General features: G+C 40.6%; 2 protein-coding genes across 3 annotated transcripts; both read left to right on the top strand.

The window, feature by feature from the left end:
• Positions 1-13,170: 13,170 nt before the first annotated feature.
• On the top strand, positions 13,171-15,973 carry LOC116389346 (T-cell immunoglobulin and mucin domain-containing protein 4-like). The gene is made up of 6 exons (XM_031857974.1): positions 13,171-13,711; positions 13,880-14,218; positions 14,292-14,348; positions 14,538-14,617; positions 15,215-15,308; positions 15,465-15,973. The coding sequence occupies exons 1-6, from the start codon at positions 13,669-13,671 to the stop codon at positions 15,539-15,541; spliced, it is 690 nt and encodes a 229-aa protein (XP_031713834.1). The 5' UTR covers positions 13,171-13,668; the 3' UTR covers positions 15,542-15,973.
• Positions 15,974-20,126: 4,153 nt separating this feature from the next.
• LOC116389153 (Down syndrome cell adhesion molecule-like protein 1 homolog) lies at positions 20,127-26,770 on the top strand. Of its 2 annotated transcripts, none has more exons than XM_031857603.1 (14): positions 20,127-20,247; positions 20,361-20,696; positions 20,953-21,081; positions 21,197-21,364; positions 21,473-21,543; positions 21,724-21,970; positions 22,096-22,182; positions 22,306-22,377; positions 22,711-22,839; positions 22,978-23,142; positions 23,501-23,553; positions 24,381-24,483; positions 24,568-24,598; positions 24,703-26,770. In XM_031857603.1, exons 1-14 carry the CDS (start codon positions 20,190-20,192, stop codon positions 24,758-24,760), a joined length of 1,707 nt encoding a protein of 568 aa, XP_031713463.1. In that variant the 5' UTR covers positions 20,127-20,189; the 3' UTR covers positions 24,761-26,770. The 2 variants fall into 2 exon arrangements, with proteins under 2 accessions (XP_031713463.1, XP_031713462.1); XM_031857602.1 differs by having other exon boundaries at positions 22,294-22,377; positions 24,703-26,769.
• Positions 26,771-27,178: the final 408 nt, after the last annotated feature.

The raw sequence follows: 27,178 nt of genomic DNA, 5'->3' as shown, positions 1-27,178 counted from the left end.
TACATTTTGTCATTTCCCAGAATGTTGTGAGCGTACTTTCAAGAAGATTAGTTACAGCATTCAAAACAGTGGAGCTGTCGGTTAGTTTTCAGTTTGCGCAGCAGTCATTCTGATGGCTGATCTTAAAAGCACATCTCATTATCAGTCTTAACTGTCTACTAGATAACTTTTAAAGAGTGTTTTTCACTTCTATTGGACAGTTGATGGTAAAGATGGCAACAGGAGACAGGACGTGAGCGAAGGGTGTGACATGCAACAATCAAACCAAATGTGGTTATATAGTAGGCACCGTAACAATGGGGGTACTTCGGCGCAGTTGTCGAAAAAATGGAATCCGATGAATTCTGTCGGAAAACAATGCACAGAAATATGTTAATTACTCACAAGTATCTCTCATATGGGTTTCCGCTAGTGTAATGCAAGCTCGGTAGCATGCCGGCTGGGCCTAAGCATTGGGAAATGGTGGATTCGGTGTTTTTTTTTTTGGAGCTTAACCCAGTTACTGCTGTCTGCTTCTGCTGCTTCCATTTTAACGGTTCTTTTAAAATGTCTTTTACATGTCCCTCAATTGTATCTAAGTGCAATACTAGATCACAAAGTGGACTTGATGCACAGGAGGCCTCCGTGGCTACTGTTGCACCTTCCGCTCCCTTAAGTTGGAAATAAAAATAGAGGTAATAATATTTAACATTATTTAACTTAATGTGTTGTACAAGTAGCAAGTAGCAACGTTTTTAAGGGAATAACTCGGTGCGTAGTTTGTGTGCGTGACTTTAGCGAGTGTGCGGTCAAGAGAACGAGTGTGTGACGGTGAGTAAGAAGTTAGTAGTAACGTTGTAGCTATGAATGTAGCTATGAATGTAACAGTGCAGTGTGTGTACAGTTTAGGCTATTCCACGGTGAATAAATGCTGCAACTCTTCCAGACCCAAACCAAGTTCCCATGTCTTGCTGGCCACCTGCTGATTGAAGTGAAGGAGGTTAGCCCCGAAATTAGCAACAACTTCGACCCATGCCGGCTCACTTAAGGCAGACGGACCTTTAACTTGAAAAGCCCCCCTTGTATATTGTCTGTAATTGTAGAACATAAACTTCTACACATATTATAAAAATTGACTGAGATCATATCGAGGACTTGCTGTCCACAGTGTTAGCTATGGCACTAATGATGTGATTCATGTTGTTGTTTCTTGAAAGGATGATTTTAAATATGTAAATATGAAAGCTGTTCAGCTGCAACTCAGCTGTGTGATGAACCATGTGTCACACTGCTGTGTTCTTCAGGAACACACAGGATTTTGAGGCTTTGGGGCACTTAATGATAGAAAAATATCAAACACATTTTCAACATCATTGACGTTCCCGTCAATCCCTCCCGGGTAATGTTGCCTCCAGCTCTGTTAATATCTTGATGAGATACAATTTTACTTCTTTCCATTTGTTTCACATTAGGCTTTCCTATTTGTTGTGTGCACGGGTTGCCATCAAATATACCGAGCAAATAATTTATCTTTTATTAATGCTGATGTTGGCGGACAAAGGGACTTTTACATATTTGTTTTGCATTCTAACTTTTTAAAGACTATCATTTTCATTTATTATGAAATGTATTGTTGGATACTAAGTGAATTAGGCCTGCCCCTTCTTAGTCGATTAGTCAACTAATCGGTCGTTTTGGTCTTGGTCAACTAAGATTCCTTTAGTCAATTAGTTGTTTTTGTGCTTCGTTAAAAAAACTTTTTTCCAGGAAACTTATGAGCATGTCTTTGGTAAGAACGTGGCACACTACGTTCACAGCTATAACTGCTAACTTCACCATCTCACACACACTCACCATCTCTTATGACCCCACATTTGCTGATGTTACGCACACATCCTCCGCAGGAGTTATTCTTTAAAGGAGTTTGCTACTTGTATAACACGATTTAGTTTAAAAAGCAACTTGAAAATGCCAAGACATTTTAATCATTTAATCATTTTTATTTAATCTTTATCGAGACAGGGAATCTCATTGAGACACACGGTCTCTTTCTCATGTGAAACCTGATGGAACTTGGTGGCTACAGGGGATATTGGGTGGCAACAAAGTAACTTGTTGTGGCCATGGGTCATCGCATCACGGTTCATGTCGAACCCTGTACTCAATCAAGTACAACCCTTAAAAAATGTGTCCTTTTACAATACGTAATTTAAACATCAGCACAGACGGGTGCATTAATAATAGTTTCTGAAGCATTTTACATTGTGTGGCAATCAAGAGATATTTCAAATGTAAAAATCTGCACGATTAATAATCACAGATAATGATAATCATCAAATCAGTTGGCTGTTCATCAGAATTTGGTATGTTTTGTTGTCCAGCAATTCTCTACTCAACCTAACTTTTTTCTTTTTTTTTACTGTATTTATGATGCTGCATTCACCCGTTTTCCCTTTGACGGTATTGAATATATATGGTCTAATGTTGCACCATTTTTCACCCCAATAAGAGGCGGTAAAATGCAAAAAGCATCACCTCTTTTTCTTGTTTTATCAAGCCGTCTGGTGTCAATAACACAATAGCTTAAGTGAAATGGGTATTTTGCACAATCTTTTATTCATAAGAACATTCCGAGAGCTACTTGCTTGAGTCGACTCTGTAGTCCAACATGTTCTGAGCAGAAACGCACCTTATTACCCATACAACCTGTGTTTATAGTCCCCATTGATGAAAGAGTCAGACAAGACATACCGCCGACTCTTAGTACAAACTGTCTTTTGAAATCCACAGACTTTTGCCAGAATAAACAGCAATACAATAGAAGCTCATACAACATCGTCCCTCATTCGTAGTCACTCCGAGCCCCTCTACTCTTATTTGCAGCAGTGTACTATGAGAAAGGAGGTGAAAAAAAGCATAGCAGAGCGTCGTTTTTAACAGATGTAAGAAATTGTTAGCACAAAATGTGACATCTCCAGGGATTTTGTGCCTGTAAGACAAATGAAATAGTTGTTAAGGAGAAGCCAGCAATTTGTCCAAATCTCTTTTCTTGTAATGACTTGTTGGTATCTAAAGCCATAAACAGAGTGTGGAGTAAACCTCAATGCTACACGGGATACATCATTTAGATTTGTTCTGTGATGTGATACTCTCTCTGTTTTGGTTCATATGTTGGAGAGAAAAAACTATATCCATTTGTGTCCGTAAAAATAAAACTATCTCGCTTCCCTTTCTCAAACAAGAAACTCAGTTGTCGCTTCTTAATAGTTGCCAGTGTGTCTTTAGTGGAAGCATTTCTTTAGCCTAATTGAAATGCCACATGCGTCTGTGAGAAACTCCCATCCGACCCGAGGCCAAGTGAGCTGCACAGTTGCAGCTAAAGTGTCTCCAAGGAGATTGCAGTGTGATTATAAAGAAGTGCCTTCATGTTTTTGCCCCCTCTACAGGGTGCAGCACAATGCAGCGGAGCCGCGGGGTCGATTGCGTAACTCGTTGTTGGTATTTGGCCCCCGGCTGATGCATTTTACGAGGAACACATGAAGCAGAAACTGAGAGGGGGAGAGGGAAAGAGACCCACCATGCGCTGATGGTTTGTTAGAAACTCATCAATGTAGCCTTAACTTTTGGTTGAAAGACAAGTTTTAAATGATGTATCACTAAATATATTTAGCAATATTTTAAGTCTGCAGAGGTACAGAGATGTATGCATAGTTGCATGCTATTTTTTTATTGTAAACAACAGAAATGTAACCATATAAAGTAATTTAAAATTTACATTTAAATGTCTTATTCATGACAGTCAATCCAATTTATCTGACTTGAAATGGCCACAATGGGAATAAAATCGGGTCTCAGCTTTATAGTCATTCTCAACCTATGCAATTCGAAGACTGTTTAGGGGCTCCGTTATGCAGAAATATTCAAATACACAATTTTAAAATAGGTGAAAATATCACATTTATACTGCATAAAAATAACACTTGGTTTTTGCCCTAAAGTGCATGGGATTAGTATCAAGGTTCATTTATTATCATTGTACAACGGTGTTGTGTAGTCCCATTTTGCTACATAAGAAAAACCAACAAAGAAACAAAACTATTTTGTATGTGGAGCATGAATCACGTGGTCTCACAGCCTAAAGAAAGAAGCTGCTCTGTGGTCTGGTGGTACAGCAGCTGATGCTAATGTATCTTTTGCCAGACAGCAGTGCGGTGAACAGGCTGTGGCTGAGCTGTGTATTGTCTATTAATATCCTTTGAGCTCTACATGTGATGCATGTGCTTACAACATTTTGTACATAAAGGTCAAACGTACTGCGAGGGCTGTATCGTCAAAATATTATAGGGGGGTGCTATCGACCCCACTTGCCAGCATTACAATCATTTTATACAACTACATTTAGGACTTTAAATGTGTGTGCCATGTTTGGTTATGTTTCGAGCATTTTTAGCCCCTTAGAAGCACCTTCGTTTTTCACGATGGAGAATACGTCGCAACGGATTTTCACTAAACGTCACAAGCGTTGTGGGCTGGCATTATGAACATCTTACAATTGCGTACATGGAACCAATTTCCATTGAGATATCTTGAGTTGCGAGGTCAAGGGATCCCATTGAAAATGGCCATGCTAGTTTTTCCCTTGCTAGCTTAACTTCATAACTATTCTCAACAAGCTAGCATGACATCGTACCAATGAATGTCTTAGGTAATCTAGTTTCATGAGATACCAATATATTATCTCTAGCTTTAAAACTGAGCCCCTTACAGCCTCTGAAGGTGGGCCGGGGTCGCAGGTCTCTGTTCTCTTAAAGGAACAGTGTGTAACATTTAGGGGCGTTTATTTGCAGATATTGAATATAATATTCATAACTATGTTTTAATCAATGTATAATCACCCGAATCTAAGAATCTTTGTTTTCCTTAGCTTAGAAAAAGCTATTTATATCTGCGTAGGGAGCAGGTCGTCTTCCACGGAGTCGCCATCTTGCACCGCCATGTTGTCACTGCAGCCCAGAACAACGCCTTTCGCGTTTTATGTTATCAGTAGGTACCATGCTTTCTGAAACCCGGTGCGTGAGCAGATAGGTCACCAGTAAAGATTACTCGAGCTGATATAGATATATTTATATATATCTTTTTAAAAACAATGATTTAAACATGTAGAAAAGCAGAGTATTGATAAGAGTAGCTCCTAGTTGTGCTTAAATCATAAAGATAACTCCACCAACCACTAGATGCCACTAAAACTTACACACTGTTCCTTCAATCCTTTGAATGGATATTTAAAAAAATTCAGTTTCTTAGCTGCAAATAAGTGTCTTATATAACTGCATGAACTGGGGATTGGTTTAAAAGAAAATTCAGATTCCACATTTTAAAGCTGTGTACCTCAAATTTCCCCAAAATTAAAATGTCTAAGAAATAAAATAAATGTCTTTACATCTCTTCTAAACGTTATCCTCTCTCTGATGCCTGGAATGTCACCTTTGCCCTCAGGTGAGTTTTTTTCCCCCACTGACTCGGTGCCCTCTCCCAAAGCTCCCCATTGTGTCCGTCCATGCACAGTGTGTTTCCTTCCTGTCTTTGTGTAGGTTCCGCATATCAATACAATTACAAAGATTAGTTGCTTAAGATGGATGATGTTCTCTGTACACATGACAACTTGAGGAAGAACAAATGTGTCTGCGTGAACATTCCTGAAATGCCTCGAGTAGGTCAATTTGTTCAGAGTAAAGATTCCGTCTCTGACCCGACTCTGTCGCTGCAGGAAGAACCAGCTGTGATGTGAGAATTGACATAACATTAAACGGTGGCAATGTTTGAAAGGCATTTTAAATTCATGAAAATTTTTCATGGCCGCAACCCACATACTCAGCTGTGCTGCTCATCTCAGAAATGCATGATCCTTACAAATGGGGCACCGTTTAAAAGGTAAATAAACAGGCTTTCCAACGGTGTACAATTTATTGCCAAGAAGCATTGTTACAACAGAGAAATAATCTACCAAACACTAATTTCCGAACTTTTTGTTTGATGTTTATATACCCTAAAAAAATCCCACAAAAACATCACTTTCTGTTTAAATACCTCTTTGATTGAGCTTGGATTTAACCTTTGACAAGACGTGGCAGTAAATTGTGTCCTGTAGCTCTTATGAAGCCTCCCACCTTAATGTTGGACTTGTTACTTGTTGGCCCTGCTTATTTATGTTTCAGGCAGATATTTTCAGTAACCTTCTATCCATATGTCTGACGTGAGAAAAAGGAAAAAAAAGAAATCAGCCCGCCGTTTGTCTTTAGCAGTAACTCAATTACTCCCACTGGTCTGACTGATTTGAGAACTGGGTGGACAACGGCAAAGAAGAAGCAATCTTTCTCAGTCATGTAACTATTGATTGGACTGTTGTTGTTGGCTTCTATTTTAGCCAATGACTGTGTGAATAGTAAAAAGGACAGAATTGGATTGGACAAGTTGGAAAGGTAGGACAGTTTCACAGTTCAAACCTTTGACAGAAAAGGGAATATTATTTATGCCTGGACACCATGATATAGAAATCATATTGCGACTCTTGAGGGTCTGCTAAAACTTGCAAGGCGGGGTTCACTTTGCTGGTTCAAACCGTTTTGTTCGGTTCAGCTCAAAGATTTGAAGTCACTGATGACGATCTAGTTAGTTAACTGTTTTTCATAAGCTACGAGATCACATCAACGTTCAAATGCAGTGAAGTACAGACATCAGTGAACACACCAGTGTTCATACTTCTGTGATGTTGGTTGCTAATTCAAAGTTAAGTTATACGTTCAGTATATTAATGGTTCAGCTCAAAATTAGGCCTATAAAAGCACTGTTTTAAAAGGTCAACAGCCAAAGTAGTCAGTTCAGTTTGAAGATTGCATGTTGAAGATTTGTTAGTTGTTAACTTATTATTGAAGGGACCCCTAAGTGTGGTTTTGGAGGGAGGTTGGCCACAAGTCATTCTTTTTTTTTTTCCCCCTCTAATTATCATTGCCGTTAATACTGAGATTGTTTGCATTGATTGTCTTTGAATTAGAGTGATGAGATAATTGTTTGTCAAAACGCAATCGAGCGAGCTTTGCTGTGTTATCCCTTTCCTACAGTGAGTTTGAATTATTTTTCAAGAACAGTTGCGTTATGTGCTTCTTCACTGATTACAATTAGCAGGTTCATTTAGATGATGTTTCAACAGAAGACGTACCTAAAATCTTTGCCAATGTCTGTCACGTAACAATTGTCTTGTGGTTCATAGCGGTCCCTTGTGATTTTCACATTATATTGCAAGACCTCATGAAAGCATCTACAGTACATCTTAACAGGACAGGTCACACTCATGATCGTTACGCACTGCTTACATCTTCTATGGTTTTGAACACCTGCTGTCATACTAAGGTGTGTAGTTGTACCATCAGGCACCTGGACATCACTGCACTGTACATCTGACTAGGATGTTTATATTTTCACGTTGTGGTGCTTGTTCAATAGACTTGTGCACCATATGCATTACAACAGCGAAGAAGGATGTGTGTGCGTGAACACTTGCACAGAGATGGAACACAGATTTTCACATGAACCTTGACTCTTGCCGTGTTAGTGCTGAGTACTCGTGGCCTTGGGTTGATTAACAGTAGTGTGGCCGAGTCGGACCCAGTCTGCTCAGAAGCAAAGACGGGGAAAAAACAATCTGATAGAAGCTGACAAGACTTGAACTTCTAACCTGCACTTGCTTAACGTCTTGGCCCCTGATTGTGTGAGTTTGTATCCCTGTTTTGAGCTTAGAGTTGTCTTGAATGGGTGGACTGAAAACCTATAAACTGAACTTGTAAAACTTTAATTTGTAGATTTAGCCATCCCAAACCTGTAAAAACAAAAATATTCCAAACATTTTTGATCACTACCACTAGGGGACTTTGTGCTCCAGGATAATCTTTCCCATACCGGTCCCCTGCTCATGTTCTCGACTGGTTTTCTCAGCATCTCTCTGTCCTGTGTTAGTAGCAGGGGTGGCCAGGCCATGTGAGAAATGAAAAGAGGACTTTGTTTCCCAGCGGAGTGAAAGAGTTGGAGCCTCGGGTCAGGAGAACTTCTCTTCTGTACATCCCGAATCATCTTTCCTTTAAGGGCATGTTTATGTTTGCACATATTTCGATTGTGCCGAAGGAGACTGAACTCATGAGAATGCTGTTGGCTAAGTATCCTAATATCCTGCAGAGGCTCTCCTCCTCACGCCGTGTCGGCATGGAGGCACAGTCTCAGCATCCTACCTTTCTCATGCCCATTTTTAGGCCACAGTCTGCTACAAAGTACACAACACAGATGACCACAGGCATCTTCAAGTGATAAGTCACTGATCCAGAAAGGATTATTTGTGGGAAAACACTGTTTGCCACTGTATCCCATAACGATGCTGCAATGAGTAACAGGAATCATGGCAGCGTCCCAGCACACTGTGGGTGGGAGGAAAAAGAGAAGAAAACGAGCGCTGTGAATGTTCAGTGGAAAATTACAATGATTACTATGTCCTTTTTAAAAGGAGACAGTGTGAATGCTATTTATTTTACTGACAGCCAACTGTGCTGGTGAGTATAAGGTGTATGTCTATCAGGGACAGATCTCCACATCCTGTGCAGTGCCAACTTGCTCATTCTTAATTCATCCCCTATTTCTTTCCCTTCCATCCCGTTTCCTCTCCTCACTCACGTTTTCTAATCCTCTTTCACACATTCAGACAGAAATTCTTTCCTCTCTCGCCTCAATCTGTGTCGCTCTTTGTTTTCCTCACCCTGGCCCAGCTTTGTGTCTTCCAGGGGTGCTTGGAGGCGTTTCCGCTCCCAAACTCCCCATGAGCTCTGGTCTCCCTCGTGGGATATTAATAGGAGAGAGGAGGGAAGGGGGTATTCAGACACAATCCCAGGAGAGCTGAGGGTGGGAAGTAAGAAGTGGGGAAAAGGCCGGGGCTCCACATAAATTGCACACAAACAGAGAAAAGCACACAGATTTGAGTATGTTCTTGAAGAAGAAATAAGGAATAAATCGACGGAGGAAAAGTGATTGACTGACTGATATTATACAAAGAAACCTTCGGAGCTACAGAGGATTGTTGGCTCCACACACACACCTGCCTCACCTGTTGTTAGTCAGGAGAAGGACGAATAAGAGATGAAATGGAAACTTTGCTTACTTTCAACCAGCTCTATGTCTCTGCAGTGTCCTTCCCAGCTTCCCGGGTTTCTATGACCGGTGTGGCTAGCTAGTCACCCAAATTCTGAGTGTGCAGAGTGAGTCTTTAAACGTTTGAAACAGTAGCAGAAGGCTGGAGACGCTCTAACTTCTGTGTACCAATGATTATTTCCACCAGAGAACGGTTAAGTTTTGATAGTTGAAGTTTATCGTTTGATTTCAACCGATGACCACCGCAGCACTGAACAAATACGTTGAACCATATTGTAATCGGGTTGTATAATGCTTCATTTTATTTCACTCGCATTGTAATACAAGCAACGTTGAAAATGTTTGTTTTGTCTCTTTACTGAATATTGGAACATTCTGATCAGTTGTTGCATTTATGTTTCATTCACTATGACGGTGACCGGGGACCGTGGTGAGCAGAAGGTTGTGAAAATGGCTTTGATAGATGTGCGTTTCTGGAAAGCCAAAGACTACTGATTCCTTCAACCGGCTTCATGTTCTCTTCACACTCGGCAATCTCCACCAGCATCTTGTAGGACAAACGCAAGTGCCGCTGTTGACCAATCGCAGTTCTTGTTGTCCCCATGTGGTATCTCTGTAGCTGCCTCCAACATGTAGTTACATTTTAGAGGAGGGGCACATCGGCCATGGCCAACAAGTCCTCCTAATTATCCAACAAAATATGTTTGTCCATGCCCTCAAGAACGACACATGGAAGCGTTTTCTAATTCAACGCCTCCATCGGACGACATAATTTGTCTGTTTCTTCCAAATCTGTTGGTGTTGAAAAAGGAAGGATTTGACAAAGCCATGTGTGACGTTTAGCTACGTTTAAGGCACAATAAACGACATGGCTAAGTTTATGGAAAGATCACGTTTTGGGTTGAACTTCGTGAAGGTGAGGGGACGATTGTGGTCATGCTTAACAAGACAGTGTTGAGTGTGGGTTTGTAACAAGAAATAAACAGCGGTCTCCTGTGACAAAAGTCAGATGTTTTGTTAACCTGTTGACCTATCCACCCCAACCCCCTCCCTACACGCACTTGGTTACTCTATAATTCTCTCACCTGACTTCCTCCTTTGCTCTCATCATAATTGCTACCACAACTAAAGGGCTTTGTATCTTGAACACGTAACATTTTTGGTCACTTGTGCACTTTGTGTTAGGCTCCAAAGCTTTGCTGTAACCCCCCTAACGCACAACTATAAATACACCTTAAGATTGCTGACAGGTGTAGTGTTCAAAAGGGCCTGGGGTCAATATCGCGAAGCTGACCACAATATTAAGTAAGGTAATATTTACTCTCGGAGCTCAGTGGTGGTCTTTGAGGCCTCTTTCTCTTCTCACTGATGGCGTTGACAAGGGGAGGCAAAAACAAGCTGTCAATGGAGGTGAGCAGAGGACAGATAAAAGCTGTCATACCAAAATATTTGTTCAACATGGCGACCGCAAGGTTTTCATCAGGGCATCAAATGTTGAATATATGAATAAATACATTTCACACTGACTTGTCAATATTTATCTCTTCTCAGATAGTTCTTTTCCATAGTTATGCTCATATATCAATGACGTTTTTACAGTATACAGTGGGTACGGAAAGTATTCAGACCCCTTTAAATTTTTCACTCTTTGTTTCATTGCAGCCATTTGCTAAAATCAAAAAAGTTCATTTTATTTCTCATTAATGTACACTCAGCACCCCATCTTGACAGAAAAAAACAGAAATGTAGAAATTTTTGCAAATTTATTAAAAAAGAAAAACTGAAATATCACATGGTCATAAGTATTCAGACCCTTTGCTCAGTATTGAGTAGAAGCACCCTTTTGAGCTAGTACAGCCATGAGTCTTCTTGGGAATGATGCAACAAGTTTTTCACACCTGGATTTGGGGATCCTCTGCCATTCTTCCTTGCAGATCCTCTCCAGTTCCGTCAGGTTGGATGGTGAACGTTGGTGGACAGCCATTTTCAGGTCTCTCCAGAGATGCTCAATTGGGTTTAGGTCAGGGCTCTGGCTGGGCCAGTCAAGAATGGTCACAGAGTTGTTCCGAAGCCACTCCTTTGTTATTTTAGCTGTGTGCTTAGGGTCATTGTCTTGTTGGAAGGTGAACCTTCAGCCCAGTCTGAGGTCCAGAGCATATGATATTTCAGTTTTTCTTTTTTAATAAATTTGCAAAAATTTCTACATTTCTGTTTTTTTCTGTCAAGATGGGGTGCTGAGTGTACATTAATGAGAAATAAAATGAACTTTTTTGATTTTAGCAAATGGCTGCAATGAAACAAAGAGTGAAACATTTAAAGGGGCCTGAATACTTTCCGTACCCACTGTATATGGGCATGTACATGTAGGCTAAGTGGTACAGCCATTACATGTAAGGAATGACATGTTACCTTTATATGCAGAGTGGCAAACACGTGTTAAATGTGAGGAGGTATAACAGAATAATAGGGGGCAGTGTTGGCCGAAGCATCTTCAAGCATGCTGTTGTCCTATACCTCGTCCAGCAGACGGTTGGTGTCTGATCAGACGTTTAGGAAGTAGAGGTCATCTGACGGACCGTGGAGCTGTTTGACAGCTCAGCATGTTTGTTCCAAAGGTAACAATTGATCCTCTAATGTCAGTATTGCAAATCGAAACTCTCGCCTGCTTGCTGTGATGAATCGCTTAAGAGAACCTCAAATGGACAAAGAATGAAGCTATGATGTGTGTATTGTATTAGTGCCCCCATAATTCTTCACTTTCAGTCTCCGTCTCTCAGTTCCTCCAGAAATAGACCTGACGATGCAGCACCTACCAGCCTCCTTCACAATGTTTAAATACGACTCTGACCTCTGTCGTCTCACTTCTCTTTTTCTGTTTGCCCCTGGTTTTATCAGACATCAGCATGTTGCCCAGCCATAGATTTGTTAGTGTTGGCTCTTTTTTGCTTTGAACCAGACCAATTAATCTTTAAAGGCCATTTTTAAACCTGTATCTGTACAGAAGATTGACAATGGCTCTAATCTCATCTAATCTCAACCCAAACAGGAAATCAAAGTAAACAAGCCTCCTCTTGCAAAGTTGAGCAAGCAACTAGAAGCTTTATGGAGGGAGCAGTGGTCTTAAAGAGCCTGCTGTAGTGCCGGCACATTGACGTTTATTTTCATGAAATCTTATTAAAGAAAATAAATAGAGAGAAACTTGAATTAATGAGTTGTTTTATGAGTTCAGTTTACTGCTTGTATCATATCTACTGTTTAATTTGAACAAGATACAGCTCTTTATAAGTAATAGTCTCTCTCCAGTCTATTGAACAGTTTCAGTTCTTTGTTAGTTGTAAGTCGGGGACAATCGGGGAATAAAGTCACAGCTAAGAGGAACGAGAACGAGAAGTAACCAAACACAGGACATCATTGTGGGAGGGCAGTGATCTATGGAGCAATACAGCAGCTCAATGGTGGCCGACAGTGTCGACAAGTGGAGGTGGAGACGGGCATGTTAGAGGTGAACGTAGGGCAGGCAAAGACAAAATATTGTTCTTAGGTTGCAGTCCTCACATACGCACAGTTAGTAATGGTCATTCAACAATGGCCTTTGAGACCATACACACACACGTCCACACATGTATACACAAAGGCACTAACGGGAACCCTCAGTGGTGATCTTTATCTTACCATACATTCAAAACTTGACCGATTCGTGACTTACCTGTTTGTTCCCAGCTATACCAACACACTTCACAATCATATCCTGTTTGCGAAACACACATTCTATCAAAGTTTGAAAGTAGAGGAAGACAGAGACGAAAACTACGCTTGTCCACAAATTGTTCCATTAGAAAGAAACTGACCGGTAAAGAGCTTTATTCTACAATATAACAAAATAAAAAGAGGAAACAAAGTGGTCTACAATAGTATCTTTAGGGTCTAAACTAATAAAATGGATCATTTCAACTTTATTAGTCACTTTGAGGAATCTCTTAAGCCTAATAGGATTTGGCTATGGGTATTGTGTTCACTTGTAAAGGACAGCAAATGGGCATTTTAAACGGGGTCAGATGGGGTTTGGTAAGATAGAAGCTGGAGGGAAAACTCTAGTAACCAGACAGCGCGATAAAACTGCTTCACTGAGTAATTGTAATAAATCTTACAGAAACTTTGAGTGAAATATTTTCCAAGGGACAGGCTGAGGACTCCAAAACATGTGTCCTCCAATGAATGCATGTGGGATTGCGTGTTGTGAGTTTAAATTTCACTTACAGTATCTTGTTACAATTGAGAGCTGATGTTTCTATGGACAACAATGAGGTCTATAACCGCAGATACGATGATGTGAGCTCATTGCACGTCACAAAATGCAGATGTAGACATGACTAGTGTTGATTTCCTTCCTGATTTTCAAAAAAGGGATGTTGAAACTCCGATGCATGAAATAGAGCTGCAGTGTGTAGGGAGAAATTCCTCTTCTCCTCACTTCAGGACATTGTTATACAATAGCCTACACAGATGCGTGGTCTCTGTTATTTTTACCTCTCCATCCTGACCCAAGGTGAGTCGATATTCTGCGCTTTTCTGTTTTCTTGTATTTGTAGTGTGTTTGTGGGTGTAAGAGTGCTGATGTGTGTGCGTGCATGTGTGGATGCATTCGTGGGCTTCACATTTATTAATTACAATCTGCGTTGTATCATCCAGTTTGATCAATGGCTGTGCTCCACAGTGTCCTCCAGCACCCTTAAAGTCATTGGCTTCTTTGGGCACAATGTCACTTTGCCCTGTACGTATGACTCCCAAACTCACGGCGTCCTGAGTTTCTGTTGGGGACGAGAGATGGTGCCCAGGTCCAAATGCTCCGACACCATCGTCTCCTCAGAGGATGGGGCTGTGCTTGTCAGGGAGTCGCCCAGGTACCAGCTGCTGGGCAGGGTGACGGACGGAGATGTGTCGCTGACCATCCTGGACGCCCAGTGGAGCGATGCCGGCGTGTACGGCTGCAGGCTCGAGATCCCAGGGTGGTTCAATGACGAGAAGGTCAACACAGACCTGGTCATGGAGGAAGGTAACGCTCATGAAAATCATCCAGGTTGATTAAGAACTCTGTTATCCAGCCTTAAGGTATTTTGTTTTTCAAGCTCCTGTTGAACAACCCGTGACCCAGACCTGGACACTTACTGCAGCTGGGACACAAGGTGAGCAACCACCTGTGTATGAAATGATAGTGTTGAATAGTGGTCATGTTGATGAAAATTGTCTTCAAGCTATTTTATTGGCAATGTTTTGTGTTCAGGGATGAAACATCATGTTCATTGCATTTAATTGTTGATGATAAACTTTATTTTATATATATGGTAGTAACTGATGGTTTCAACTCCTTACAGAAATATTGACAACATCCATGACTACAAATGTAGAAGTCGGTGACCCAACATTGGACATATCTGCAGTTACAACAACTGCGGTATTGTGCTTTTATTTTTTTCCAAAAGTGAGGAAATGTAAAATGTTATTCAGAAAGAAACCCACAGAACAAAGTGTATGCACACAATTATACTTCTTACAATGCACGAAGAATGTCACTAAAATGAAAACCTATAGTGTTATGTGTCTGAGCTGTTATAAAGAACTGAAGTAAAATTCACACCTAATCTCAGTAAGTGTTTGTCTACAATGAGACTTTAAAATACAGAGGAAAGCTGCTCACCCATAACTCTCATGCAATCTTTCTTATTTATTTGTAACCAATGTGAAAGCACATCTTGCCTTCTTCAGGAACATTTTGTCTCAAGAATGATTGGAACCATAATTAGAAAAAAAGTCATCACAATGATAAGTGTGTGGCTTTTGCATGTTATTCTTATTGAAACATAATTCAGATGTAGGTGCTATGCTTTGCACATGTGTGGGTTAGAAGTGAGAAATAGAGTACACAGATATATTAACAGTTTTGAATATACAATATATTTTCAATATACTGTATATTTATGGAATATATTACAAACTATGTGCCAATTATAATTCACCCAGTCCCTCATGATAAGGTTAATTTTCATTGCAGGAAAAATTCAAAGCCTTCCTTGGAGTGGGGAACATTGCCAGGGCGGCAGCTATTTTCCTCTCCGCCATAATCATAATCCTCGTCTTTGTTTTCCGTAAGTGTGGAATGGATTATTATTTGTGACTGATGTGCCCTTCAGATTCATTTTACACATTAAATGTGGGCGTCTATCGAGCCGTTGAAGTCACCGAGTGCGTCTTCCTTTTGTAGACTGAGAATATCATTTCATTTTTGTATTTCTTCCAATCAGGGAGAAGATTTCTGCCAAAGAGGACACTTCAACATCCCCACACCTCAGCTGCTGAAAACATTTATGAAGTATTATGAAGGGTCTCAACATTATGAGGATAAGTGAGTCGATAAGGAACTGCTTGCTGAATGTGTCTGCTTGTCATTGCTGACTTGATCCACCTCTTCAGCTTTAAAGGGAAACCTTTTGAGCCCATTTTAAGCACCTTACTGGGTTCCACCACTCTGACTGCTCTGGAAAAAAGGCAAATGTGTGTCATATGTGGCTGAAAAGATGCAAAAATATCCTGCAGATTAATTGATTTGCTGTTTTTCACAGCAAAATGGATCTCACAGCCCTTAAAAGCTGGTCGATGGTTTATCCTTGTGGACACAATGCCACCTATTGGACTTAATGCATCATTATCAAAATGTGTGCACTCCGTGTGAAGCTATCAATTGTCTATTCGTACTCTATATGTTGTGAATAAAGCTGACATTAATTGTATATTAAAAAAACTGGCCAACAAAGAGTGCAATTTTTCTAACGCGAGGAGTCACTCAAACACTAATATTAATCCGTTTTTTTGGCGTGCAGTTGTTCTATGAATTTCTTTGGCAAAGTAAGGGAAATGAAAGTGACTGTGTTTACAGCAACTGTATACTTCATGGCTGGTGTGAGAAGTATAATGTGTCAACTTTGCATGTTTTTAAAGAAATCTTGCTGATATATGCACCTCTCTACTTCACAAGCATACATGTATTGTGATTATCCAAGATCTTGCATAAAAAGAGTTCATTATATTACCCTGTATGAGCAAAATTATATGAATTTAATAATTTCTACCTCAATATCTCCTGGAATCCGGTGCGTAACTACACTTAACAGGTGTAATTATTGATAAATATTAATGATATCTTTTCTTCTACAGGAAAATCCAACTACTTTTTTTTTATATTGTAGTAGTTGTGGGAGCGATCAGAGTAGAAGTTCTGTGCTGTGCTGGGTTACTAAGCATCTGTTGGACACAAATGTTTACTCAGTGGTCTAGAAATATACAGAAGTTTCAACTTCCATCAGTGTCTGGATATAATGGATCGATTTTTGGTAACGCTCTTTTTGTTTGAGACCAAATTATGACGTTAAAATCTACTGTAGCTTAAAAACAAAGTTTATTTTTAATGTTTTACCAAGAATGATTAAGCATCGGAAGTGTCGCCACTATTTTCTAAAACATATTTCCCAAATGAAATATCATAAAGATTGTCTAATTAGCCATAGTACAGTACAAAGTAACATTTATATATACAACATTTCACTGTATCTCAGTTGAACATTATTGAAACCTCTGTGTTGTGTTCCTCAAACTTATTTTGGTATAAAAAAAATAAAGGTTGATATTGTTTTATCTGTGATCAACATTGTGTGGTTATGTGCACATGCACACTTGATTTAACCTTTTATTTAACCAGGCGAGTCATTAAGAACAAAGCCAAGTCCCTTGAGGGAAGGGTGTGGGGCTAAAAGAAGTCGCATGAAAAGTTAAAAAGACAGCAAGACGCATCCAAACATTTCCAGTAAAACAAACTGCAGCAGCAAGAGATCATATCAACAAAAAACATGAACTTTATTACCCTCATCGTATACGCAAATTACATTTGACCACTGCTTTTAACCCGGCTTTAGCATATAGGAGCAGTAGGCTGCTGGGAAGCACTTGGGAAGCAACTTGGGGTTAATATCTCGCTCAAGGACACTTGACATACGGACAGTTGGAGCCGAGACCGCCAATGTTCTGGTTAAAGGAGTTGATCAACCCACTTGACCTCCCACTGGCTGTAGGACTGAGTTAAGCTGGAGGAGAGACAGAGTATAACGTTATAGTACAGGTTTTCCTTTAAATTTATTTCAAGATATTTATGGCGCATGCGTTTCATCACCTGATCTTCTTCAGTAATATTTTTCCCAAAAAGGGCAAGATGTGCCAAAACACTGAGCTTTCCCTTCATAATTGAGTGATAAAAATGATTTCCCAAATTGTTAAATAATTGATCAATTTAATGTAAATGTGCACTTATGTGGGTGTGGGTTAAACCTGGAAGCAAGAAATAGAGTGCAGAGAAATATTAAAGTTTTCAACACAATATATATTTGAATGTACTGCATATTTATGGCACTTACAGTATATACGTATATGTGCCAATTATAATTGACCCAGTCCCTCATAAGGTTCATTTTTATTGGAGGAATAAAATAATAGCCTGGGAGTGGGGAACATTGACAGGGTGGCAGCCATTTTCTTCTTCATCACAATCCTCGTCCTTATTTTCCATTCGTGTTGAATGGTTTATAGTTTGTGACCCGTGCGCCATTCAGATTACTTTTACACATTAAAAGATAGTGTGCCTTCCTTCTTTCGTCTATTTTAGGAACACAGTTCTTGCTGGATGATTTTGCAGAGTATAATTCACATCCAATTAGTGGGCGTGGTTGGATGAAGGGCAGCATGTAATTTCATCACATCATATTCCAGCAGTTACGGTTTTGTTTTTTTACTATGTTCACCATTAACCACAACTTGGTTACCTTAACCACAGACTCCATAATAGCCTTTCAGCATAATTCAAGTGGTACCCCAGGATAGACGGTATTCTGGAAAGGGCACAAATATGCCAGAATTAAAAAATGCAGCGCTCTCCTCTCTGTCCTAAGCCCCTCCCACCAGACAAACGCGGGCATATGAGTATGATTATGAGTACTCTTCTTTCATCTCAAACATCATCCCAATCGTTATTGTGATGCTGATACCGATACAGCTCTTCTAGGTAATTCTATGAGAATTACCGTCGTGTTTTCTTTGCAGACTTGAGGGCCCGTGAAGCCCTCTGAAATGAGATACTGTGATTTGAGGCTGTAGTGAGCTACGATATTGGCAAAGTTTTCCAGAGACGGTCAGAAAATGTTGCTGAAAGTTTAGCCTGCTGCTAACCGAAGACCTTTTGCCTACGGTTAACAGAAGGCTGAACTATAAGCAACATGTCTGTCTCTGAAACACTTGGCCGATATTAAGTCTGTTTTTCTTGTTTGGGTTAGATTTCCTAAAACATGCTGAGAACAGTTATGAGTGTCCAAAAGCTTGAGTGAGGATCACCTGAATGAAGACATGTCTGTCATGACGTTTCTTGACTTTATTTATGTTCACAGCCATAAGAGAAACCTTTTGAACGATGTTAAAAAGGTTTCAAATTCTCAGCAGCATATTTGCACTTTTCTCAGAATACGTTTCATGTGAGGCTCAGAAGATGCAAAAATATCCAGTGGATGAATTGATTCCTTGTCTTGTTTTTCTTTCCGTTTTTCCAAAGACAGAAAAAAACAGGTATGACACATTATTGTCAACATATCAGAGAAGAATACACTGAGTGGCCGTATCAATGTCCACAGTTCCTTGTGTATTTTCCTGTAAGAATGATGAGTGATGAATTGCTGTTGTGCTCAATGTAAATCACATTTTCATCTCTTTCTTTATGATCGAAATGGATTCATTGTATATTTTTCAATTCAAACATTCCGAACAAACGGATGTTTTTGTTTCATTTAGAGCTCACTGTGAAACCTTTGATGCAGAATTTCACTCGATGTTCTCACATTTCACTGTTCCAGTTCTTGTTTTTATGCAATTTTGCATTTACCCTCAGAATCCACTACATCAAGGGCAAGGCATCGTTTCTGAGTCAGCGAGGGAAATGATCTTCATGTGGTTGTGACCGTGTTTACAGGAATTTCATGACTGATGTGAGAGAATCATCTGAATTGTGCAGAGTCTGTATGTTTTCTTATTGTTGCGGTTTCTCTTTTATTTCTGGTGTGCATCACAATCGTGTTGGTCATCTCATTCTGCAAATACGAAAGTTAAAGTGCATTCAATGCAACAAATGATTACAATAATAAAAGAAACTCGACCGTGTCGTATTTATGAATATCTCCATAGTTAGCTGTACCAACTGCATGTTTGTGGAGTGATCAAAGAGGAAGTTCTGTGCTGGTTACTAAACATCCACCAGACCCAAGTGCTTACTCGGCAGAAACGCACAGAAGTCTATAGCCCTTGAGTAAACCAGACTTTCTATTTTTATCATTGTTATATTTCAGGACACATTGAGTCACGTTCTTGGAAATGAAGATGAAGATAATATATCTACAGCCATTTTATGTTTGTGCTCACATGCTGACAGTAAATATTAGCATTGGAGTTAGCGTCAGACAGTTCAGTCTTCAGACGTATATTGAAAATACGTCTGAAGACTGAACTGTCTGACGCTTAGTGTGTGCTCAGTTAAAAAAAAAAGTAGCACATTTTACTGCAGAATTTCTGTGGATGCAGAGCTCCTCATCCAAGAATAAAGTTAAGAGTTTGAATGTTTGAAACTTCCTGAATTTCTTTCTGTCACAAGGACTGAGAACAAACACCAGGAGGGAAGGCAGTACAAGTGATAACCTTGATTCTGTCTGTCAAATCGTCAAAATGAAACGTGTGTTACTTCTAGGATAAGGAACCAAAACCACAGAAAGGGAAACGTCTCTTTTCAACATTCCACTTGTGCCAGCAGAAGTTGTTTGTGTGAGCATGTCAAGGACGGCGTCATGTGATTTGGAAGGATTTCAAAGCTGAAACCACACTGTGGTTTGGCTCAGTGTCGCTTCGCAGGTGGAACAAACCCTAATTGATTCTGAGACGAGAGTACAATGATTTTTCTAAGATGCCTCCCTCTGTGTTGCAATCTTCTCTTTAGTCTTCTCCTAGGTAAGACAGTCATGAGTATGATTTGCATTTTCTTTATGTGATAATTAAAATGTTTCATTTATTATACCTTACCAAATATTCCTTGTTGCCATTGGGACTTGCTATCTTCTCAGGTTGTGTGTCTGCAGAAAGCATCATAGCCACAGTGGGAGAAGATGTTACTTTGATATGCAACTATGATGCTAACTACGGCAAGCTTGCTGCATGCTGGGGTCGGGGAGCCGTCCCCAACAGTGGCTGTGCCAATGAGGTGATCAGGTCAGACGGGACATCAGTGATCAAGAGACTGTCGGAGCGTTACCAGCTCAGGGGGGATGTTAGTGTGGGAGATGTGTCGCTGACCATCAGGCAGGTGGAGGAGGGCGACTCCGGGACGTACGGCTGCCGTGTGGAAATACCGGGCTGGTTCAATGATCACAAGCACCAGCTGACTCTGACGGTAGTGGCAGGTGAGACCCACGGGGAGACATTCTAATCTGTGAAGGAGAGACAAAACATTAACATTTGTGACAAAATGAGTTACTGGAATTGCCGAGGGACTCCCTGCTTGTTGGAAAAATGTCCCTCACAACTTCCCAGAAATCCAGACTACTGTCTACTACTGCGCTGAAACAAACGCATGCTTTGATTTGCTTTGCACATGGTTTTATCTGATGATTTATTAATCTACTATTAAGCATTTAACTTGGTTCTTATTTCTTTTAGTACGGCCTAATCCTCTGAGGGTGGATACGAGAGAGGTGAAGGAAAGAACTGTCACTGTTCGCTGGACTCCTGTGTTTGATGGCGGCAAGCCCATTACAGCCTACAGGATTGATCTCAAAAACAAACAGAGTAAGCATAGACAATGATCCCAATAATCTTAATATAATTAGGACATTAATTATATCTTTGGAAATATACTTGGAGAATGATGTATTGACCTTATCTATGGATCCTTGTTGCACAGCATCCTGGGATACTGCAGTGAGTACCGAAGTCTCAAATCCTGAACTGACTCAGCTGACTTTGGTGGATTTGCGTCCGGCCAAGTCCTACAACCTTCGCATGTTTGCTATCAACAGTGTGGGCATGAGCGAGGCCAGCAATGTTCTGACAGTCACAACTAAAGAAGCAGGTAGTGTCCCTCATTAGTTATAGTTTTAGAAATGATTAGAATCGTGCAGAACTAATAAAACATTATTTTTTGGACGGATGGCCTCTTTAATAAGTGTTTTCCTTGCAGCACCAGAGGGTCCTCCCCTGGATATGCAGCTGGAGGCCGTCACTTCTCACAGTATCAAAGTCACTTGGAAGGTAATGTCACAGTTTTGAAGCTTAACTTCCAGACACATTCAAGAAAATGTTTTTTTTGATATAAAAAAAATATTGCACCCATTTTACCCAGGCTTTGAGTCTGGAGTTCATCCTACATGATATGTCTCAAAAGAAAAAGTGTCATACGTTACAACTCTAAGAGTGTTTTCTCTCGACCAGCCTCCGAGGTTCGATCACAGAAACGGGGCTCTTCAGGGCTACAGCATTAGCTACAGAGAGTATGACCCTGCAGGCAGACAGTTCAAAAGGTGGCAGCACTTAAGTGTGACGGCCACACAGGAACAAGAGAGCGTCATCCTGGGCAACCTGAAGCCTTCTGCCAAATACGGCGTGATTATACAGGCCAAAACAAATGCAGGAGTAGGACCTGCCTCCACTGCACCTCTCTGCTCCACTCTGGATGAGGGTAAACACGAGAAACACAACATGGGAAACACGAGAGGATACCAAAATATGACAAAAACATTCTTTTCATTATTATTATTTAATATCGAGTCATTTACAGAAGTTGGATTTTTTATCTGTTTCAAGTTCACAAAACATCAACAGCTTCCACTATCAAATCTTCTTCCACTGCGGCCACAATTTGGATACAAGACACTACAAGTGTCACTTCAGGTATGTGTTATTTGGTAAATGAATCATATTCCTGAATCATTTATTAACATCTTGAGAACTACAGAAATAAATTTTGACTGGATTTAAAAAACAAACGAAAAATGTATATAGTTGTGTCCCAAGGTCGCAGAACTTCAACAATTGAGACTGTTACTGCTGCCACTGTTTGGGGAGAAAGCACCACAAGTATCACAGGTACTTCATGTGTTTCATATAGAGTTGTTCCACTGACACTGAATTATTGTTGCTGTTTATTACATCATTTTGCATTCAAGACTTTACATCTGCATGTAACTTTATTTGAATGCAGGTCTTCCACAGTCTCTGTGAGTCGCAAAATGTGCCCAAATCCAAGTTCGATCACATGTGCTGTCATAGTGTCCCTTTAAGAGAGCCATTAATCACGGCTCTAGTTTGTCTGCACATGACATGATCATCACAACCTGTCTTTCTGCAGAATAAAAAATGTTCAAAATTAAACAGTTTTCAGTTTTTCTCTGCTAAATGTCTCCGTTGCGTGTCTCCCAGTGTCCCCGGATCCCCCAGTGATTGAGTTGAAGGAGGTCAAAGACAATACAATCTCCCTTTTATGGACTCCTGGGTTTGAAGGTGACAGCCCCATCACTGGCTATTACCTGGAGTGTAAAGCAGTGAACGGTAAGAGACATTTTCAATGGAGTAATTAAGTCCTTGCCACTTTGCTGTAACTCAACTGCTGACATTAAATTCACATTTTTAAACCCTCTGGCATCTGGTGATATAATGTAAAATAGTTCTCTTTCTTTTCCTCCACAGCCTCGTGGGATTACACAAAGACAGTTGTTGACTTTAGCCCCAACCAGACAGAGGCCACAATAATAGAGATAATTCCTTCAACATACAACATCCGCATGTTTGCCAAGAACAGTCAGGGCACCAGTAAAGCTAGCAATGTCATCACCATCACCACTGGAGAAGCAGGTGTTGTGTTTCATGATTCTTGCAGTTGTTTCTTTTCTTTTTATTCTCATTGTCTCTGTTTTTTTTGTTACTGCGGTACATCAGGCAGAACAGTACTGGTGTTTCTATTGCTACACTCTTTAGTGTTACTGTGATGCTGTGGCTCGTTAGTTCAAGTAGTGGCCCTTATTCACACTCACCAACGCTGCTACAAATATAAAGGAAATCCACTTTTATGATAACGCAATCACAGTCCAGAGAGAACAGGAAATACCTTAAGTGACCCCATTGGTTATTTCTTTGCATTTTGAGCAGTTTTCTGAGAAGCAACACTTTCAAAACTTCCACTGAGCTACTTTCCTTTGTGGGTGTCTGACAGGTCATCAGAGTGTTGACCTCCTTACCACCATATCTACTGACACTCATGCTGCTGTAAGTACGAGAACTATGACTTCAAAAACAAAGAACATGTTTTTAACATGTGCAAGTTAATGTTTAAGGGTTCGCTTACAGTGACAAACCCACAGAGAGATAGCTGCCAAGCTTTAGCCTCTTGAAGCCATTTCGCACATTTACTGTATGTTTGAGTCTGAAACACTCATCAGTGGTGGAAGAAGTACTCACTCAGTAAAAGTTATAATATCTCAATGTAGAAATCTCTCTTTCTGTTACAAGTTAAAGTACTGCATTCAAGTATTAGCGTCAAATACTTAAAGGGACAGTGTGTAGCATTTAGGGGGATTTAAATGGAATATGATAATAACAAGTATGTTTTCTTTAGTGTATAATCACCTGAAAATATGAATAGTTACCATAGAATTAGCTGATTATATATCTATATATGGAGCGGGTCACCTTCACGGAGTCCGTCATGTTGCAACACCGTGCTTCTACAGTAGCCCAGAATGGACAAACCAACCACTGGCTCTAGATATGGCCTTTGGCTTTTTTCACTATTTTGCGTCTGCCACGCTTGGTTTCAATCTGCAACCTCATCGCTAGATAGCGCCAAATCCTACGCACTGCACCTTTAAGGTACCAAAATTAAACATACTCATTATGCAGAATTTCAGAACTTTCCCTCTGAAGCATAGTGGTGCAGAAGTACAGCGTAAAATGGAAATACTCAAGTAAAGTAGAAGAACCTCAAAATTGGAACGCTCTGCCTCCTCATGGCAGAAATCTATTATTGCAACTTGAGTGTTCGTAAGACCTCCAGTGAAGGCAAAGCTGAACTGTTATTGAATCCTCTCTGCTAGGCGAGCGTTGAGGAGAGTCAGAGTGGTCACCTAGCAGCCATCGTGGTGCCAGTGGTGCTGGTGGTGGCGGTTGTTGCTATAATAACCACGTGGCAGCTTCGACGTGAGTATTCCTGACAGTATGAACATAACAAGTCCGACAGGATTTCTTTATTTGATTTGATCCTGACCATCTCTGTTCATATAGGAGTAAAACAGAAAACAGGCAGCCTGAGCATGTGAGTCGTTTGCAGTATTTGTCACATTTGTACAGAGAATGAAGTCATTTAAAAACAAACTGTTATTGCTGCTTGATTGAACCAAAACCTTTTCTTGTGTGCAGGTGGCTGACCAATGAAGCTCTGCGTTACAGAAACTCCGAGTCACTACAAGAGCTGTAAAACTACAAGTTACTCCAGATTTTAGCCTACGACAAGACAGATAAGCAGTAGCCTAGATTACATTTGACGAATTTTGCAAAATAAGGTTACAAATATTTCAGTTTATGTCATTGAGGAAAGAAATGTCACCTGCGTGTTGAGTTGATCAAGCTAATGTAAAGGAAAACTAACCTTTTTGTTCTAAACACTCAGTAAATAAGCTGTAATCACGACACCAGAGTTTAAATGAGATCTGCCTTTATTTCAAATATTTTCAAGTTGCAGAAATTGTTGTATTAAGTTTGTAGTTTTTTGTTGTTTCCTCTCTTTCTAACAATATGTATCAGTTTACACTATAATAACCCTCAACAGGTCATTCAATTACTTGTAATATTTTTATGTGCCTTCATGTGTAATGAAATAATACCACTCTCTATTTTGCTTTCGGCTGTAGTAATAAACGTCCACAGTGTTTGTTCAACAACACTTTATTTTATTGCGTAAAACATTTTGTGTCATGTAGAAAAGTTAATACTTGTTACAGATGTGGCAGTTTAAATATATGCTCAATGAAATCAACTGGTGAAAGTTTAAACAGTCCAACTACAGGTACTTACATGATGAAAAGTAGTTTATAAGGTTGAGATAACATTGTCAAAAAACAACTATCCTATTATTTTCTTTTAATTAAAGCTAAACTTATTGTTATTATTATTATATTATTATTGTCAAAAGCAGCCATTTCAACCCCGCAACTCTCACCACCACTGGCCACCAGTACCCAGTTCTAACCACAGGAGGGAGCCAGAGTACCACCAGTGAGTTGATCTAATACTCGAGGCTCACTCAGATCACTTAGATCTCGCCTCATCAGCGGCAGAGTCGTCCTCAGAGACAGGCGCGGCAGCCAGTTGGATTTCCATCCATCTGTCCTATAAATCTCTTAATTGCGCTAATTAAGGAGATGAGGAAGAGGAGGAGATCTGATACCTCTGTGGGGCTCTGAGACAGCTGCCTGCGAGGGAGTCTCTTACTAATGGGGGATCGTAGGGGGGGATACCCGAGCTTGTGTCTCAGCGGGGACTACATGGCACAATTGGGATGTGTATGAATTGATGTGTATATGAATGAATGTTGAAAAAGGGCTTCCGCTTCCTTTTCTGCTTGTTTATATCTCTTTCTAAAGAAGGCCCACAACTAAGCTACTGATGAAGGAAGTGTTGCTTTTGTTGCTTCTGCATTCACATGCTAATGTCTCTCACTTCCTGAGAAATGGACTAATTGTCTACAGCGTTGTAAATATGGCTTGATTATTCTTTTGCAGTGGTAAGCCATCACAAACTCAGATTTGCTGACACACAAAGCCACAGTGCGCTGCGAGACCGTTGCTTGTAAACACAACTCCACCACATCCCTCCTTTCTGGTCCCAGCACTTCCGCTGTCCCCTGTCCTTCTGCCTTCTTTCCTCTGCCTCCTCACTCCGGCTTTGCTTACACAAGCACCGGTGCCTTTCTGTGCTGGTGCTTTCCTCCACCTCTCCACCTTCTTCTCCTTTCATCCATCTTCCTCTCTGTTTAAGCCCTGCTGATTACACTGTGTAGAACTTACATTAACAGAGGAAAAGAGGCAAGGAAGGTTGTGGGGAGCAATGGTTTGGTGACTTTGATGAGGTCGCTTTGATTGGCCACACAGCCAAAAAACAGTTTAGCTCCCAGCCACCTCCACTTAACTCGGTTCCCCTTGGACCATGCTTGACACCCGTAAACCACACAAGGCAACAAACCAGTAGTCAATACAACAAGTTGGGAGACAAATGGAAACGGCTGATCTGGCTTAATGTGTCATTGCCCCAACAATTTTGTCACCTCATTCACAGCATGTCCCCCCCCCCACACTATTCAAACATCCTCTGAGACCAAACATCCATCAAGGCAACAAAACTACGCTCCTTATGTAAGCCATTAGCCAGAGCTGTGTCAGCTGTATCTGGTAAAGGCTTCAGAGTGAGACTGCAGGTGGGAGATTGAGGAAGAAGGGGGGGGGGGGGGTGGTCATAATAATGGCAGTATTAGCATTGGGGACAGAGTTAGTACTGTAATAAATCATGCACTATGGTTCTGGCCACATCAAGGCACCAGCACTCAGGAAGTGGAGACCCTGAACGGTACCACACACACCAAAGGCTGAGCTCAACAGGAGGGGCTGGTCTGCAGGCCTCGTTGCTCCAGAACGGATGCACGGTTCTGGGCCTAAGGAGCTGCCAGATGTTGGCCCTTCTGGAGGGCCTTATGAATTTGCGAATGGCAGCGTGGATGAGCTTATTGAACTGAACAGAAATGAAAGGGGCAGTTTGTGAAAGCGTGCAGAGTGCAGAGTGCTGGGATTTGGCCTATTTGCTGATGAAAGACGCACTAATTCAATCAAATCTTTTCCAAACC

This window comes from Anarrhichthys ocellatus, unplaced genomic scaffold (assembly GCF_004355925.1).
Source record: "Anarrhichthys ocellatus isolate YVR2014 unplaced genomic scaffold, GSC_Weel_1.0 scaffold19, whole genome shotgun sequence".
In the NCBI taxonomy this organism is placed as follows: Eukaryota; Metazoa; Chordata; class Actinopteri; order Perciformes; family Anarhichadidae; genus Anarrhichthys; species Anarrhichthys ocellatus.
Note: the sequence above shows the minus strand (reverse complement) of the source record. Positions and strands in the feature narration are given on the sequence as shown.

What these genes read in the sequence shown, in the direction of transcription:
- LOC116389346 (XM_031857974.1), top strand. Translation starts at nt 13,669, where the DNA reads ATGCGTGGTCTCTGTTATTTTTACCTCTCCATCCTGACCCAAG. An exon ending in CCTCTCCATCCTGACCCAAG is followed by an intron (nt 13,712 to 13,879) that starts GTGAGTCGATAT and finishes TGTGCTCCACAG; the next exon opens with TGTCCTCCAGCACCCTTAAA. An exon ending in TACTGCAGCTGGGACACAAG is followed by an intron (nt 14,349 to 14,537) that starts GTGAGCAACCAC and finishes AACTCCTTACAG; the next exon opens with AAATATTGACAACATCCATG.
- LOC116389153 (XM_031857602.1), top strand. Translation starts at nt 20,190, where the DNA reads ATGATTTTTCTAAGATGCCTCCCTCTGTGTTGCAATCTTCTCTTTAGT. An exon ending in GGAGTGTAAAGCAGTGAACG is followed by an intron (nt 22,840 to 22,977) that starts GTAAGAGACATT and finishes TTTCCTCCACAG; the next exon opens with CCTCGTGGGATTACACAAAG. An exon ending in AACCACGTGGCAGCTTCGAC is followed by an intron (nt 24,484 to 24,567) that starts GTGAGTATTCCT and finishes CTGTTCATATAG; the next exon opens with GAGTAAAACAGAAAACAGGC.